General features: G+C 37.1%; 1 protein-coding gene across 1 annotated transcript; it reads left to right on the top strand.

Annotated features, from left to right (window-relative positions):
- The first annotated feature begins 4917 nt into the window (after nt 1-4917).
- On the top strand, nt 4918-6596 carry LOC119562502 (RNA polymerase I-specific transcription initiation factor RRN3-like). The gene is made up of 2 exons (XM_037875712.1): nt 4918-5006; nt 6098-6596. The coding sequence occupies exons 1-2, from the start codon at nt 4984-4986 to the stop codon at nt 6594-6596; spliced, it is 522 nt and encodes a 173-aa protein (XP_037731640.1). The 5' UTR covers nt 4918-4983.
- The last annotated feature ends 12556 nt before the right edge of the window (nt 6597-19152 follow it).

Here is a 19152-nt window from a genome sequence, read left to right on the forward strand (position 1 = left end):
GCACGGTGGTTGACAGTAAAAAGGATTGGGATTCGTTGAGCTATATATTGACGGTTTACAGGGCGCTTTAAAGCTACGCTTAAGCTCCAGCGGGAGCAACTTGTGTTTACATACCTATTTCTTTATAGTGTGGATGGATTAGGTTTATGTAAAAAAAATCGGAACCAAATAATCAGAAAGATATTATCCTTTCTTAATTTTCGAGAACGCAAGTTGCTCGAAAATTAAGCATTGCTGTCAGCGATATTCATGGACCCAAGGATCACCTTGATACTGTCTGACAAACAAAAATTGTTCGAAAACAAAATTTAAAGAAGACAGCGTATCGTATCGTATCGTATGTTTAACATCACTGAAGTAAACCAAGGAAAGATTGCTGCAAAAATTTGAAAACTTAGAAATCTATTAGATGTACATGTGTAGTTATTATATGTTTGTGCTTTGCTTTTTAAAAAAACACTAATTTTTCTAAGATAAATATCGGATCAGTACCAGATGATGTCCCATCGAGTAGTTTTTGTATAGATGCTAGAAAGAAGAATTCATTGTTTTCGTCATTTTTTGATGAGGGGTTTCAGAGCAACTGGCCAAATTCTACGTGGAAATGGAAAACTTTCCATCCGGTCCCAAGTGTAATTTTGGGGCACTTTCATGTGCTTCTGATCTAGTAACGTTCAGACACCTAACACGAGTGAAACAAAAGAAAATATCTTTGCTCAAACAGAGACTGAGGTTGATACTATTTTCCTGTTTTGATCTGAGTCTGAAAGGCTAGAGAAAAATGCTTGAGCATATTCTGGGAGCTCTGACTGAAAGTGAGTATTTTGCACTCAAAGTGAGAATTTATGTTCATGCTAAATTTTTGAGTACAAAAATTCTCAATTTGAGTGCATATTACTTGAATAATTTCCATTGTGTACATGCAAAATCCCAACATTCTAGCTCTTATAGTTTCTGAGATCTCGGCGTTCATACGGACAGACGGACATGGCTAAATCGAATCGGCTAGTGATCCTGATCAAGAATATATATGTATACTTTCTGGTGTCGGAAACGCTTTTACTCTAAGAGTACCGAGAGTAATAAATGGAATGTTCTTTCTCGTCCCACGGATACTTTGCCATACCTGCGATTCCCAATATGCCAAAGTAGACCTTGAGAGAATTGAAGTCGAATTGGGAAAAGAGCTGTTCCGCTGATGCTGCAGGAAGTCGCCCAGCAACCTGGCAATGGCTCCTCCAGCTGTCCCTTAGCGGGTGACCTTTTTTCCTCGTTCCTATAGTAGCCAGCGCGTCCTCCAGTTCTTTACCTGTGAGGTAGCTGGTGGTGGTGGAGTCCAGCGATTCCCCAATGGAGAGCTCGTCGGAGACCGCATTACTGGTGGTTCAGAAGCTGATTTGCCCTGCTGTGGTATTTTTTCCTGTGGGTCAAGTTAAAAAATACTGCACTTAACTTTCCTTCCATTTTTAAATTTTAGTTTCCACAACGCCTTTGCACGAACACCGCCAATTATCAAATATCTTAATCTTTGCGCGGCGGCTAACGGCGTTCATCGGAATTCACTCACTAAATCTGATTTATTTCTCTTCTATTTCCTCAGCTCATCTGAGTACCGCGGTGAAAAACAGACCCCACCAAAAGAGTTAGCCGCCTACTTGCCTCTCGCTCTCTTCTATGGTTAGCTCGCGGTTTTCGTCGATGTGAGTACTAGGCTTAAGAAAATATTGGTCTTGAAGGAAGTCCGATAATATTAAGATAATGCTTCATAGTCATAGTTGCTTTTGGGCGGCGATGTCGAACAGGGTGACTTCTTCATAATCGAGAATATCAATAGACTTGTCGGCTTCGGTGAAATTTGTGTTGAATGTTCTACAAAATTGGTATTTTTTAGCCTTGTGGGCTTTTCTTAAAAAGGATAAAGGACTTACGGTTTCTTTGTGGAGAAGTCAAGCAAGAAAGACATGCGGTCGCCAAACTCCCACTGAACTTTCACTTGGGACTCCAAAGTGTCTGCTCCACTTTTTTAACTTTCTGGCTAGAGGTCCACGCATCCAAGTATTCAATCACTTATCAAAAATATTAATGTTTAATAAATATCCATGCTTATTGATATTAACTTGCTACTTTTCACCAAAGTTTCTTCAATGAATTCCCTGACATATTATTATCAATATGCTTTTGGCTAGTGAGGTCCCCAATTTCGCTGTGAATTTTATCGCAATGAATCAGCAGATTTCAGTTTGTCGTCGCGAACTAATTTTGGTATTTTTGCACACAACCTTGTTCACATAAAGAATCCCTGAAGCGAACCGTATCCGAAGGGAGAGGACGTGCAAATTCAGTTGCTCCGAAAAGAAATGAAAAAGAACGCAAAACTAAATACAATTTGAACTCTAGTATGTATAATGTTTTCAGCGCCAAATAATTATTTCATTTCTATTAGCTAAGCGGCTAACGCTTTTCGTCGGGTCTGTTTTTCAGCTCGGTACTCAGATGAGCTAAGGAAATACCAGACAAAATACCAGATTTAGCGAGTGAATTTCGATGAACGCCGTTAGCTGCGGCCCAAAGAATAAGAAATTTAATCTTTGGCGGTGTTCGTGCAACACCGGTGTGGAATTTAAAAATAAAAATGGATGGAAAACCCTAAAAACGCCAAAGAAGGTCAGTGCAGATAAAAAAAGGACGCTTAATCAAAGCTGTTGCCCATTATAGTGGGACGCTGGAAATAATCCAATCGAGAAGCCCATTGAGATGAAAAGTAAGTTCTGGCCAAAAGAATTTGATTTCGTTGTACTAATATAGGTATATTTTTCGCAGAACCACTAGTAATAATCTCTGACGAGCTCTCCGTAGGGAAGCGATGGAGTCCACCACCACAAGCTACTTGGCAGCTAATGCGGTGCTGGAGGAAGAGTTGGCTTCTATGGGGAGGAGGAAAAATGACGCTCGCTAAGGGGCAGCTGAAGGAGCCATTACCAGCTATTACGTTAAACTACTAACATCATAAATAAAAACATTGTTCGAACATTCCATTTATTTTTATTTTCTTGTGCACCAGCAGATTCGTCTTTTCTAGACGAACAAGTGAAACTCTTAGCCCATCTGAGTACTACACTATAGGGACTAGAAAAAAAAAATGCGGTCCGCTAAGAGAAATCTGCTGCAGCACCGAATGAATACCCCCGTTCCCCAGCCGGCACCCACTTCATCAAGGCCCATGCTAGCACTTTGAGAATCGGAGCTGAACAGCATGCGTCGGGAAGATGCTGCAAAAGTGGAAAAAAAGATGGCGAGGCTTCCGCGAGACGAGAAGGCAGCTCTTTACTACTAATTTACATAAATAAAAAAATTAGTTGAAAATTCCAATTATTTTTATTTTAGTTTCATTTTACAAATAAAAACAACAAAAGTAATATTTAAACGACTAAGTTAGTCTGTTGCGACCCCAAAAGTAACGCTGCTTCTTATAAACTAAGACTTAACTATATGAAAGCATTCAGACATCAAAATCGAAAGGCTTCTAAAGAAATTACTGCCGGAGATTATCACATTGAATTATTTTTTTTATTTTGGTACAGTCCCAAAATATTTTGAAGTCATATTAAAAGAGTATATTTTTACGGCAGAACATGTTTTTAATTGCCGATAATTTTTTACCCATCTAGAAGTTTATTTTGAAAGCGTTGAACATTAAAGACAGGTAGTTTGTGTTATTTGAGTTATAAAGTTTATGGTTACCGTTCAAATGCTTTATTTATCTAAACAAATCCATGTAAATGTCATATATTATCTGTTTCTCAGCCTCTAATGATTCTCTAATAAATGAGCCAAGCATTGTCGGAAAATAACACAGTTACAAACATTTGGTATGTTGGCAACTTACTTAATTTAAATTAAAAATTCATGAATATAGGTACAATCACTGAGTCGAAAATCAAGCAAGTGCTATAAGGACTTTAAAAAACGTTATCCTAATAAATTTATAAGCATCTTAAATATTTCAATTATTTTTAAGAGTCATTTATTTGTTTAGGGTTTTCTATATTTTCAAAAGCAGCGGCCTATGTAAATAAGATACGATAACTTGTTTGCAAATGCCAATGTGTCTACGTGGGAATAGGGTATTACTGCGAATCCATTGGAACGCGGCCACCCAGGAACGTTGTTTAATAGTTGTACCTAAGCACATTTGCAATTTGAATCTTCTGTGAATTGCCGATACAAAAGCTGTTTCAAAATCTCATAATTGAGAAATACATATACTATCTTGTTGTCTGTGCATGTCACTATGTCGATACCAATCAATTTGTTTTCTAACTGCCGTGCCATCCACAATGTACGTTCTGATCCAAAAAACAGAGGCCTGGCAGAATCTATACGCGTGGCCCTAAAAGAAAGAAAGTTCCAGCTCATTAAGGAGTTCACAATCTTTCTCTGTGAAGCAAAACTTAAGGTATGTGTGTATGTATGTTTAGGCGTAATTTTTGTATATTTATATAGAACCACTTTTTTTTACTTTAGGATGACGAGGTCTTGTCAATCCTAAAAGATGCCAAAGAAGTTGTTCAACACTTAACTCCAGTTTTTTTAAAAGCAGTCAAGGCTTTGTTATCTTTGAACTGGAAGAAAAGAAGTTCCGAGATAATCGAAGCATATATTGAATTTTATGTGGACTTATTGATGACCCACAACCAATATTTTTCAATAGGAGTATCTAAACTTATTGAACACTGGATTCCTGAAAAATCGGACGAATTCGACTGGGTCAAGGGATGTCCCTCAGAACGTAGCAGACTTCAACTGAAAGCTGTACATGATGTACTGAATCGCATTTTAAACGCAGCTCCAATTACATTTCAGTTTTTATGTAAAACCATTACCGATAAATTTCCCTATTATAAAAGGCCAGCTTATGTGACGGAAGGGTATGTCTATAACGTGCTCTGGTTAATCGAATACAAGCCTATATTTGAAGAACCGATGTTGCAGCTGGTTTTGCAGAGGTAACTACTTTACTAAATTATTTCTTTATACCAATGACTTATTAACCAAAATCAGGTAGAAAGACATAAGGTATATCGAGGGTGCTGCACAAATCACTTAGCGTGGATTTCGGGCACAATTTTTGTTCGGAATGTACTCGATTTTGCTTTGTTTGGTCAATATAAGTTCCACCCTATTTTTTATCACTGCTGTATATATATGCATTTTTAATCCAGATCAGAATCACCTGCTGTGCAGATTTTATAGTTTCCAGATAGCCATCAACCGAAAAAGTAACTTGGCAACCTAACCAGTTTCCGTTGACCAAAAAAAATGAAATATAGGGAAAATTAAGAAAAACGGGTAGAGAGCAGGATAAAAACCTTTTAAACTTTTTACAGAATATTAAAGTAATTTTAAGGGTTCATGTACTATACCATATGGTGTATATCGCTATATTTTTTAAAATTAAAATTTGGTTATGTGTTATGTATCTAAAAATAAAAATGGCGATTAAATCGGAACAGTTTTTACCCAAAATAGCTTAGAGGTGTACACTATTTCGGGTATACGTTAGGTGCGATTAGATAGATAAGAGAATTGAGTAATCTTACACCCGTTATCCCGCAATCGTGTAAACTACAAGGCAACAAGGCAATTTGGAAAGCATTCATCCGTTAAATAAAAATGTTAGTAAAATCGATCAATCGTTTATAAATCTGTTGAATTCGAAAGAAATAAAAGGACAAACTTCCGAATAATATAAGTATTATGATTTTTCGGCATCTCTGAAAATTCCGGAAACTTTGTAGCAGGCCAATTGATCTTACAGGTTGGTGTTACATAGTCAGAAACACGACTATAGATATGCTCTAGAAATCGGTTAGGCCTAAATTGGAAAGGGTGTCATATGTGCGGCAATAGAAATTTATCACAAACTCAACGCTAAGCAATGTCTTCGGATTTCTTATGGATTTAGAGGCAGGCGTGGCTGAAGTCTTAGTAAGCTTTTGGGGCCTGGCTCTAATGATCCTTGAGCAATCTAATCAATTTCTTTTTATTTTCATGGATAATCATCTAGATAAATTTGGCGTTTTCTTTTTACGCTTAGATTCTTATTACTAGATGTTAACGCTCCAAGAGAAGAAATTGGCGCAGAAACAGATGACGAAGATGACGAAGATGACAATGTGGACGCAGATAGAGTTTTTCAAAAGGACGATGTATCCAGCTATACTAAGACTGAAAAAACTGTTAAACATCCTGTCGGCAAAACCTTGGATATTTGCCTATTCATGCTGTATAGGTTTATTGACGAAAAATGTCGCATTCACAAAAACAGTACCGGCGAACAGCGCTCGACTGCTAAACGCATATTTAATCTATTACTACATATATTCGATGATACTCTGATACCCAGCTACAATACCCATCATGTGCAGTTTGTCCTATTTTATGTGACTAGTATTCGTGTTGCATATTCTGAGGCTTTTCTTGATTTGCTTTGGCAGAAGGTACAAAATCCCCAAATTTCGCCGATTATTGGACATGCTGCGGTGGGATACATGACTAGCTTTTTATCTCGCGCCAGATTTTTGCCACTAAGGTAAAAGATTTTTAATATTTGGGATATATATTTATACCCGTTACTCGTAGAGTAAAAGGGTATACTAGATTCGTCGGAAAGTATGTAACAGGCAGAAGGAAGCGTTTCCGACCCCATAAATTATATATATTCTAGATCAGGATCACTAGGCGAGTCGACCTAGCCATGTCCGTCTGTCCGGATGAACGCTGAGATCTCGGAAACTATAAGAGCTAGGCTATTGAGATTTGGCATTCAGATTCCTGACCTTCTTACGCAGCGCAAGTTTGTTTTAGCAACGTGCCACGCCCACGCCCACAAACCGCCCAAATCTGTGGGTCCTACAGTTTTGATGCTAGAGTACAAATTTTAACTGAAATGAATTGTTCTCATCTATACCTATCGATTTACCCAAAAAAAAGTTTGCCACGCCCAGTTTAACGCCCACAAACTTTAAAAAATCGTAGATATGAACGTGGTTATCTCGGAAACTATCACAGATAGAGAATTGGGATTTCAGATTTAGATTCCGTAGCCTTGTACGCAGCGCAAGTTTGTTACGCGAATATGCCACGCCCACGCTAACGCCCACAAGCCGCCAAAACCTGTGGCGCTTACAATTTTTATGCTAGATAAAAAATTTTAACTGAAATGTATTAGTCTCGTCAATACCTATCGATTAATCCAAAAAAAATTTGCCACGCCGAATCTAACGTTCATAACGCTTAGATCTGTCTACCGCCGGTAGGTGGCGCATTTTTATCTCGCTTTGCTGCTTGCATATCTCCATTTCCCTTTGGTCCCTTTAGCTGAGTACCGGGTATATGATAGTCGAGGTACTCGACTATAGCGTTCTTCCTTGTTTTAAAATCGTACCTTTCTGCTTTCTGATTAATCAAACACAAACACCACAAAACAAAGTACAAAGTCGTGGCGCGCATACATGTTATAATATCAAATTTGTTGACGAAAAATTACACAGGAGCTAAAAAATCTGAAAGGTATTACCTGTGGATTACTACCCAAAACTTGGAAACTTTCCATCACGCACAGCTTTGGAAAAATGGTAGTGAAAGTAAAAATTTTTCTTCTTGTAGCCACTTTTTATGGCTTAATAAAAACCAATATAGCTTAGCGGGAAAACATAAAAAAAAATTAACAGAAGCTGTAAGCACGTACTATATGTTGTTCAGTAGGTATTTCTAGGCTATTTATGCTAACAAAACATATTTTGGATCAAAAGCCCGTTTTAAAAATATATCGAAAGTATATTTTTGTGCACATATTTTGCTTTTATTCTCAAAAACTATCTCAACGATCAATACTTTGAATAAAAGATTATAAGGCCTTTGAGAATCCTCGACTTTTTAAGCTTGCAACTTGTTTTGTTTCAAATTTCAATGCATAAAGAAATATGCAACACAAATTATATTAGAAAAAACCATTCCATTTCTTAAAAATCACAGCGCACCAGAAGAGTGTGCCAAAGTGACTGTATATTCACAAAGAATAAATATCTACTGTGATGGTACCAAAAACAAGAGAGAACGCTTAGATACCCGTCACTCAGCTAAAGGCTAAAGCAAAGCGAGATTGGAATGCGCCACCTACCCGCGATCTCAATATATGGTTATGTGGGCAGTAGACAGATCTAAGAGTTATGGGCGTTAGAGTGGGCATGGCAAACTTTTTTTTGGGTCAATCGATAGGTATTGACGAGACTAAAACATTTGTTTTTTATTTCATTTTTTACCTAGCATGAAAATTGTGGTCGCCACAGGTTTGGGCGGTTTGTGGGCGTTAAAATGGGAGTGGCATATTCGTGTAACAAACTTGCGCTACGTACAAGGCTACGGAATCTAAAACTGAAATTTGATTGTTTCCGAGATATTAGCGTTCAAATTTACGATTTTTTGAAGTTTTTTGGCGGCCTGTGGGCGTTAGAGTGGGCGTGACGCGTTTATTTTAGGTCATTCGATTGGTATTGTGGAGAAGAATACATTTCAGTTAATATTTTATTCTAGCATAAAAACTGTAGGCTCTGCAGTTTTTCGTGGATTGTGGTCGTTGGAGTGGGCGTGGGCACCCTGGTGAAACAAACTTGCGCTGCACAGGAAGCCCTAGCATCTGCATGCCAAATCCCAATAGCCTAGCTATTTAAGTTTCCAGAAATATATGTTATTTATGGGGTCGGAACCGCTTCCTTCTGCCTGTTACATACTTTCCGACGAATCTAGTATACCATTTTACTCTATGAGTAAAGGGTATAATTATATTACATTTTAATTGGTTTGGGAGAAAGAACAGTAAATGTGTAAAAATAAAAATTAAAAAAATATGGTCTATTGTGGCGATTGGGGATGAAATGCCCCAGTTTGTTAGCCTAGTCGTATTCTTACTGAAAATACTCGTCGAATGACACCCCATTTGTTACAATCCGAATTTACAAACGCAGAACAAGATTGATTAGAGCTTTATAAAATAAAAATCGTTTTTTTGGCTCCTAAAAACATTTGAATGGTGATAAACAGCTCGATATAATCGATATAAGAAACGTGAGTTTTATCAATTCCTCTAGTTCTGCGGGCAAACAGCTATATATAGCTAAACTTCGCAAGGCCGTAACTTCTGAACAACTAAAGCTATAAGTTGTTAAAAAGTTTTTTTTCTAAAACCTTTGTCTCCGCCTTAGCTAAATTTGTTCAAATATAGTTTATAAATTATAAAAACAAGGATTTCGTTACATTACCTGGTTGCTCAAATCTGGATTTAACGATTTCTTTTAATATATTGAACTTTATATTCATTAACAACTAGGAAAGGGTAAACAAAACCAAAAAAGAAAACAAACTTCAACAAAAATGAGTCCCCCGACCCCTAGACTCATCTTACTTATTAACTAATAGTAGTTTAAAATATTATTATTATTATTATTAACAGGTAAACGAAAATTATAAGTCCGCGCTTAGCTTAATGATTAAAGCTATAGCAACTAAGGCCTTAAGCCCTTTTGAGATTAGATTTCAAGTAATTATTTACATGAATTTATTCTGGTCCAAAGGGTTTAGTTTGTAACATAACTTAGAGGTATTAATGTACATGGTGTTATGTTACGTGACTGAGTAGAAGCTAAGGATGTGTGTAAAATTAAATTAGATGGTACAGGTTTGTGGATTTAGGAAGTCTATTGATTTATGTAAGTTTTTGTAGGAAGTTATTTTCTCTATTGTACTATCAAGGTGGTTGATTCTTTTATTGTGGTAAGGAAAGGGCAATCTATCAAAATATGACAAATAGTAAGGGCTATGTTGCAGTTGGGGCAGAGGATTGGTGGGGATTTGCTAAGGATATAGTTGTGGGTTAAGTTGGTGTATCCGAGTTTGATTCTACTGAATTTTTTTAAGTCTGTACGTAATGTGTTTTTAACTGTCTCCGGAGTAGCTTTTTCGTGATAGATTAATTTGAAGTAGGGGGATGCTTTTGTAAGTGTTGTGTTATCTAGAATTTGTAAGTTCTGGTTGATGTTTTTGCTTACATCTGATGGGTTGTAGTTGCATTCTGTGATAAGAGGGTAGTTGTCGATGTTTTAGCTGTTGTGTCTGCAAGATCATTTCCTTTTATACCGCAGTGTCCGGGTATCCAAGGCAGGGTCAGTTTGTCAGTTTTGTATTTGCCTACTATGTTACGTATTTCGCATCTATTAAATTTTTGGCTGTTGGTAACGTTAACTGCTTTTTTTTCCTCTATGTTTTTGGCTTATATGCATGTGGCAAGGATTGCCGCAATTTCCGCCGTGAAAATTGAGGTAAATTCAGGGAGCATTTTGTACAGTATTATTTCATTATCTGTGGGACGCTAAATGATATACCTTTTGGTGATTTGGAGCCGTCGGTACAGAGAAATGTACGGTTTTTCATTTGATTAACAATTTTTTTTAAAATTTTGTTAATAGGCAATCGGGGGGGGGGGTTGTGTTTGTTTTACTGGTTGAATTTAAGGCGAATCTAGTATACCCTTTTACTCTGCGAGTAACAAGTAGAAGGAAGCGTTTCCGACCTTATAAAGTATATATATTCTTGATCAGGATCACTAGCAAAGTCGATCTAGCCACGTCCGTCTGTCTGTCCGTATGAACGCTATAAAAGCTAAAAAGTTGGGACTTAACATGCAGATTCTTGAGGTTCTGGGACAGCGCCCACTCTAAAGCACAGTAACGCCCATACGCCCGTGCTAAAGTCTGTCGCCCACATCAATATCTATCTTTGTCCAGATTGTCCAGATCAGACCATCCATTAAGAAGTTACAAGCAAAAAAAAGGAATGTGCAATGTTGGAACAGTCGCTGCTTGGATATCTCCATCTCCCTCGCACTCCCCTTAGCTGAGTAACGGGTATCTGATAGTCGAGGGCGTCGACTATAGCGTTCTTTCTTGTTTCTTTTCAGGCGTATTTACTTTTTTAAAGTAGAATTAAATATCATATAGCTGCCATAGGAGCCATGGAAAATTTCATGAGAAAATAATGTTAAGCAAGATGGGGTATTGCATTTTTTGTAGATTTTATAATTTCGATTTTTTTTAGAAAACAATAAAGGAAGCTAGATTCGGCAACTGGAAATGAATATACTCTTGTAGTTATAAGAAATAGTCAATGTTAGTAAAACCATGGTTAATTATTAATTATTGTTGCTAATTATAAAAAACGAGAAAAAACGATAAAAATCAACAAAACCATAATTTTTATACCCTTGCAGAGGGTATATTGATTTCAGTCAGAAGTTTGCAACGCAGTGAAGGAGACGTTTTCGACCCCATAAAGTATATATATTCTTGATCAGCATGACTAGACGAGTCGATCTAGCCATGTCCGTATGTCCGTCCGTTTCTACGCAAACTAGTCTCTCAGTTTTAAGGCTATCGGGCTGAAACTTTCCTAAAAGTCTTATATCTTTTGCAGGTAGTATATAAGTCGGAACCAGCCGGATCAGACAACTATACCTTATAGCTCCCATAGGAATAATCGAAAAATTTTTTTTTTTATTATATCTTTGGTGTTTTTTAACATATAACCTCCTAAGCTTGGAATTAACATTTTTTAATTAGTTTTGAATTTTGAATTAAATTTTATCAAAACCGGACGACTATATCATATAGCTGCCATAGGAACGATCGGAAAATTGGTGGGAAAATAATATGAATCAAGTTATAGCTTCGGTGTTTTTTAACATATAACCTCCTAAGCTTGGAATTAACATTTTTTAATTAGTTTTGAATTTCGAATTTAATTTTATTAAAATCGGACGACTATATAATGTAGCTGCCACAGGAACGATCGCAAAATTGGTGGGAAAATAATATAAAACAAATTATAGCTTCGGTGTTTTTTAACATATAGCCTCCTTTGCTGGAAAATAAAATTTTTTAATTAGTTCTGAATTTGGAATTTAATTTTATCAAAATCTGACGACTATATCATATAGCTGCCATAGGAACGATCGGAAAATTGGTGGGAGAATAATATGAAACAAATTAAAGCTTCGGTGTTTTTTGACATATTATCTTATACTATTGGGAAAATCATTTTTTGTATTTTTAAATTTAATAATTATAACTGCAATGGTATACAAATTTCGGCTTGCCGAAGTTAACTTCCTTTCTCGTTTTCATGTTAATTTAATTTTAAAGTCAACAAGAACTCGTCTCTTAGCGACCACATTTTAAAAGCGGGAGAGTTTCATATAGATTCTACTAGTGCCCATAAAGCTCGGCGTTTGAACCTATAACCCATTTGTCGATAACCTGGAACAGGGTTTAGGCTCACCCAGGATTCAACAATTTTTTATTTTATTAAAAAATATAAATATTATTTTTTTTGCTTTTCATTATTATAAACAACATATTAGTATGTTTTTATTTCCCTCAAAGTTTTGAGTGTCTGTCAATTCATAGAAAAAAAAACGAACGAACCGAACAGGTCTGAACAGGCCTGGACCGCGGCGAATACTATATATAGCTATATATATATAGCTAAATTTTGAGTCAGCGATTGTAGATACAATCGCTGACTCAAAATTTTTAAAAATTGCTGGGTGCCCTTTTTATCTGGTAACCCAACCCTGCTATGCCTTCTTTAATTTGTTTACATTTTAAACAGACTTAAATGTGTGACTGTCTGCTCGGCCTGTTTTTATACCCGTTACTCGTAGAATAAAAGGGTATACTTGATTCGGTGGAAAGTATGTAACAGGTAGGAGGAAGCGTTTTCGACGTTTTCGTATATATATATGTATTGTTGCGTATGAACGCTGAGATCTCGGAAACTATAAGAGCTAGAGTGCTGGGACTTGGCATGCAGATTCTTGGTCTTCCTGCGCAGCGCAAGTTTGTTTTAGCATGGTGTCACGCCCACAAACGACTTTAACACTAAAACCCGTCTAGCGCCCCCATTTTTTAATAAAACAAGGACCGATATAGTTTGTTAATATACGGTATTAAATTTAAACGGAACATTATCTTTATATTTCTTTATTTATATTTCTGTTATGAGTGTTTAGTTTTCCTAAAATCGGAAAGCTCTTTACATACAATGCTCCCACGGTAACGACCTTCAAGGGTAGAGAAACTTCGGCTTGCGGAAGTAGCTTGATTTCTTGTATTCAATTAATTTTCCAATCATTCCTATGGAAGCTATATAAAATGGTTGACTGTTTCGTTCCAAAAGAAGAAATAAGAAGAATTTTGGGATAGTTGCATCCCTATACATAAAGAATATGACCTTTTTTTTCAATGCGTTGCTAACTTCCGACTAAAATCATAATACTTTCTGCAAGGGTATAAAAATCGGACTACTATATCGGATATCTTTAATAAGAACTATTGGTATATTTATATTAAACAAAAACACTGAATGAAATAATGTGGTAAGTATTTTTATACCCGTTACTCGTAGAGTAAAAGGGTATACTAGATTCGTCGGAAAGTATGTAACAGGCAGAAGGAAGCGTTTCCGACCCCATAAAGTATATATATTCTTGATCAGGACCACTAGCCGAGTCGATCTAGCCATGTCCGTCTGTCCGTCTGTCCGTATGTCCGTATGAACGCTGAGATCTCGGAAACTACAAAAGCTACAGTACTGGGATTAGGCATGCAGATTCCTGAGATTCCTGCGCTGCGCAAGTTTGTTTCAGTAGAGTGCCACGCCCACTCTAACGCCCACAAACCGCCCAAAACTGGCTCCTACAGTTTTGATGCTAGAATAAAATTTTTAGCTGAAATGTATTGTTCTCATCAATACCTATCGATTGACCCAAAAAAAAGTTTGCCACGCCCACTTTAACGCCCACAAACCGCCCACAAACTTCAAAAAATCGTAAGTATGAACGTGGATATCTCGGAAACTATCAAAGATAGAAAACCGGGATCTCAGATTTAGATTCCGTAGCTTTGTACGCATCGCAATTTTGGCTCGTAAGTTGTTATTACTTTGTGCAACAGTACTAGTGTTTTGTACTCGATCCAGACTTTAAGCGGCATATCAAAAATTTTCAAAGTTGCATCAGAGATTCGATCTGTCCCCCTGCGATTAAATATATATCTCGCTACATTATTGAGGGCTACAAGGAGTTTGTGCTGGCTAGTAGCATCACAATTTCCAAAGACTCCATAGAATAGTAGTGGTGTCAGCTTAGTTTTCGCAATAAGCATTTTTAAATTTATTGATAAACAGGATTAACTTCCAAAAAAAAAAAAAGATGTAGTTATTTGCGGGTATGCCTTAAGACTATGAACAGCACATTTAAAAACCACTTTGGCAACATTTATAACAGAGAAATGGCAATAGAAAAAATTGAAAAAAAAAAACAAATGGAATTTTAGGGCAGTTCGGGGTTTCCCATTGTACCGTGCCAATTTATACTTAGCAAGAGACTTTGAAATTTTTCCGAATTTTGTTTTTTCCTAGTTTTGTATGTCAAACCATATTTACTGCAGGAGCTATTTTCCGTTTTTAGGGACCTTTCTAATAGTAAGTATAGTTTGAATGATGCCGTTGCTGGCATACTCGACAAGTAGTCAGTGATCCACAGCTTTCAACCTTATGAGCTCTAGATAAGCAATTTTTGCATGCTCCTACTTGAATAATACCTTGGCGCCGCGTTTTGGGATGATGTGGCTCTAGGTGACAAATCTTGAAGCTTTATTAGTTGAGGATTGATTAATTACGGAGTGTTGTTGTTGGTTGTGCGTTTATCATCTCAAGCATGCAAGAGAGGTGATCAATAAACGTAATTTCACTCCCGAACACTGAAACTTCCGTTGGTGCATCCGCAGAAATTTCCAGTGCAGATTGGGTCTGTTAGCCTAACTTTCTACTGATAATAAGACAAATGATTGGATTCCATGATTTTGTGTTGATATCGAGGTTTATGAGGGTGCTCCAAGTCTTCCGGACTGAATCGTGTAGTGATCGAGACTGTTGTGCAGACCCGTTAATGGGCATATAATCGAGGATTTCTTCTATTGCAGCATAGGCTAATATTTTGCCGTTTTGGTACCTGTTTTGTGTCTGTCACCGCGGCTCACCGCGGTGTGAGCCTTGTAGAATATGTAGCTTCTGGCTGGCTGAGTATGGTTTATTAGGTACTAATTCCACAAAAAAGTCGTGAAACCGGGGCCAATATAGCGGGAGAGTTAGCTTTAGGCTCGGGGCGTCGTTTTCTCGAGGCAGGGTCATATTATATTAGTTACAAGCAAGGTTGCCCGCAGTTTCGCAGTTTTATTTTGAAGTGCTTACAATTTCCGTCTGGTGCAAATTAAGTAAACAGTAAGATTTATTCAGCACATTTTCTGTTTCATCAAATGCCTTTTAATTATGCGTTAAATAAATGTATTTAAATAAAAAATAAGCATTATCAGTGTTGTAAAAGGATTAAAAGCGAAAAACGATGGTGTTGTGAATATGGTATTCCAAACACCATATACTAAGGTCATACGAAATTAAAAACAAGGAAGAACGCAATAGTCGAGTACCTCGACTATCAGATACCCGTTACTCAGCTAAGGGACCAAAGGGAGATGGAGATATGCAAGCAGCAAAGCGAGATTGAAATGCGCCACCTACCCGCGATCTCAATATATGGTTATGTGGCAGACAGATTAAGGCGTTATGGGCGTGCCAAACTTTTGTTGGGTCAATCGATAGGTATTGACGAGACTAATACATTAAAGTTAAAATATTTTTCTAGCATGTGGGCGTTAGAGTGGTCGTGGCAAACTTTTTTTTTGGATCAATCGATAGGTTTCAGTTATAATTTTTAATCTAGCATGAAAGTTGTGGGCGCACACACACGCACGGACATCTTGTTCTTCTTGCTTTCATTAGAATTATACTTAGATGTAGGTGACAGTTGTGAGGGAAAGCCGTGAACCTGTTTGTTTAAAAATGTATATATGTTTAAACATTAGAATGCAAAATGATTTTTGCCCTTTAAGGGAAATGTGTTAAAGCTGTTTAAGAATTGCAAATGAAATATTTTTTAGCAAAAGTATATCAGTGTTTATTATAATGAAGTTGAATTTTAACGAATATCATTTCCACCGCCAACTACAAATGCATATATACACACACGCACGAATATCTTGTTTTCAGTATTCTTATTTTCATTAGCTTTTCGCCTAGATTATATTTATTCGCATGTTTTCGTTGTTCAATTAAACACCTTATTAAATTTTCCTTTAAATACATGTATTTATAAAATAAGCAACCATTACCTACCAGTATTGTAAAATGGTTAAACAAAGAAATCGTATAGTAGTACATGTAGTTTTTTGTTGGTATGCTTTGGCAACATTTACAACAGAGAAATAACCAAAAAAAAAAAGTTGAATTCTTGGACGTTGATTCACTATGGTCAGTACAAACAGGGGGCCCTACGACACCAAGAAATGGTTGTTACGCGCGGAGCCCTTCACCGTTTTGCGCGAGTAGACGAAATCGCGGACAAAGAAAAAGACAATAGAACAATATACAATTAAAACAAGGAAGAACGCTATAGTCGATTGCCTCGACTATCAGATACCCGTTACTCAGCTAAAGGGACCAAAGGGTGGTATGAAAGTAGCAAAGCGAGATTGAAATGCGCCACCTACCCGTGATCTCAATATATGGTTATGTGGGCGGTAGACTGATTTAAGCGTTATGGGTGTTAGAGTGGGCATGGCAAAGTTTTTAATCGATAGGTATTGACGAGACCAATACATTTCAGTTAAAATTTGGTATATAGCATGAAAATGGTGGGCGCCACAGGCTTGGGCGGTTTGTGGGCGTTAGAGTGGGCGTGGCATATTCGCGTTACAAACATGCGCTGCGTACAAGGCTACGGAATCTAAATCTGAGATCCCAATTCTCTTTCTTTGATAGTTTCTGATATACCCGCGTTCATATTTACGATTTTTTGAAGCTTGTGTGCTGAAAAAAACATGCGCTGCGCAAGAAGCTCAGGAATCTGGATGCCAAATCCCAATAGCCTAGCTCTTATAGTTCCCGAGATCTCAAGAATATGTATACTTTATGGGGTCGGAAACGCTTCCTTCTGCCAGTTACATACTTTTCGACGAATCTTGTATACCCTTTTACTCTAAGAGTAAAGGGGATAAATACAGGTCAAAATACGAATAGACAAGATACAAAAAGTAAAACTAATTAGTTACTAAGTGATATAGTATTATTGATTTAAAGATAGGCAGTGAGTCGGTCGTAGATATTAGGTGATATAGTCTATTATAATCATTGCAAAGTACTCTAAAAGGATCATCCATTGCATAATTAGAGATACAATGATTTAAACTATAGGAATATAGTTTCTAGTGAATCTAATTGGCACATTAAACTGCAGGCGACCCAGTAACTCGGGACTCTCAACATCACCATGAATAAGATTTCTAATAAACGTAATACCAGGCATAGTTATACGGTTAGCTTATGATGGAAAGTTAATTAGAAGTAGTCTACTAGAGAAGGATGGTAGTATTAGGCTTGTATCCCAGTTAAGTCACCGTAAGTCAAGTATTAAGAAGTTTTTTGCACAGACTCAATCCGGTCTATATGCACCCCATATTGGGGACTCCAAACAGGAGCGCAGTACTCAAGAATTGGTCGGACTAATGAAATAAACAAGGTCTTCGTGACATAGGGTCATCGAATTCCTTCGACCACCTTTTGATAAATGCAAGCATGCTCCTGGATTTATTTACCGTGGTAGTAATGTGGTCAGAAAACTTACGTTCAGGATCCATATAGACTCCAAGGTCGTTAGCTTGCGTTATCCTATCTAACACACAACCACTCAAAGTATAAGTTGAATAGTGAGGGCTGACACGAAAAAAAAGTCATAAATTTACACTTAGAACCATATAAATTAAATTCATTATCCATGCACCATGATTGAAGTGCATTGAGATCAGATTGTAAAGCTAAACTTTGTGCGGGATCATTATATTGCAGGCACAACTTAACGTCATCTGCGTACATAAGTACACGTGACTTCGTTAAGACTAAAGGAAGGTTATTTATAAATAATGTAAACAGGAGCGGACCAAGATGACATCCTTGTGGTACACCGGACGTAACTCGGATTAGGGATAAAAAATAGTTTTTAAAAATGACCCTTTGAGTCCTGCCATTCAAATAACTTAAGATCCACCTAAGAAGATCACCTGGAAACTGACATTTCTAAAGACAAAGTAAAAAGTTTGTGCAATGGTCTACACAAAATCTTAGCGCAATACCTAAGCACACATCCAGGGAATCCGTCAGGACCCGGAGAGTAGACTGGATTGACCCTTTGCAAATCTAAAAGAAGTGAGCTTGCTCTTATAACAGGACAAAAAAAAGGTTTGATTTAGGCATGTCATATGGGTAAGACTGATCTGGAGGACTTGATGTTGAAAAGGTGGTTTCTAAAAACTGTGCAAAAAGATCGGCTATGGCCTGATCAGTGTTTGCGGCCGAATTTTCAAATTTGAAAGATGGGTAACTTGAAGATTTACGCTTTGTTTTAACAAAATTATAAAACTGTTTTGGATCCAGTGTAAACTGGGTCTTGAAACGAGTTAAATAGTTTTTATAACACTGGGCGTTAAGCACTGTAAAATCAGACCCAGCACTTAAGTATCGGGAAAAGGCAGCTTGTGAACCGGAAGCTCTAAACTTTTTGTAGAGTCTAGACTTTACATTTTTAAGTCGTGCCAACTCTTTGTTAAACCATGCAGGTTTGAAATATTAGGATAATACGTAGGAGCGCATGTATCAAAAACTGCGTTTTATACATTATAAAATGTAGTAAAAACTTCAGTAATATTAGTTCATAAGTACAGATTAGACCAATCCGAGCAAGCTATAAAGCTATTAATGAGTGCAAAGCTTGCTCTACGAAAGCAGGGGATGCGTTTAGCTGACTTTTCAGATAGTTCATACAGTCAGCTCCAGCGTTGGGTGATATGGGTCTTCTGGTAAAGTAATTGCAGAGGTTCTAACTATGCAAACGCAATCTGGACTGGAAACAAATCATAGATCTAGTAATTG

Source organism: Drosophila subpulchrella, unplaced genomic scaffold (genome assembly GCF_014743375.2).
Source record: "Drosophila subpulchrella strain 33 F10 #4 breed RU33 unplaced genomic scaffold, RU_Dsub_v1.1 Primary Assembly Seq53, whole genome shotgun sequence".
Classification (NCBI taxonomy): Eukaryota; Metazoa; Arthropoda; class Insecta; order Diptera; family Drosophilidae; genus Drosophila; species Drosophila subpulchrella.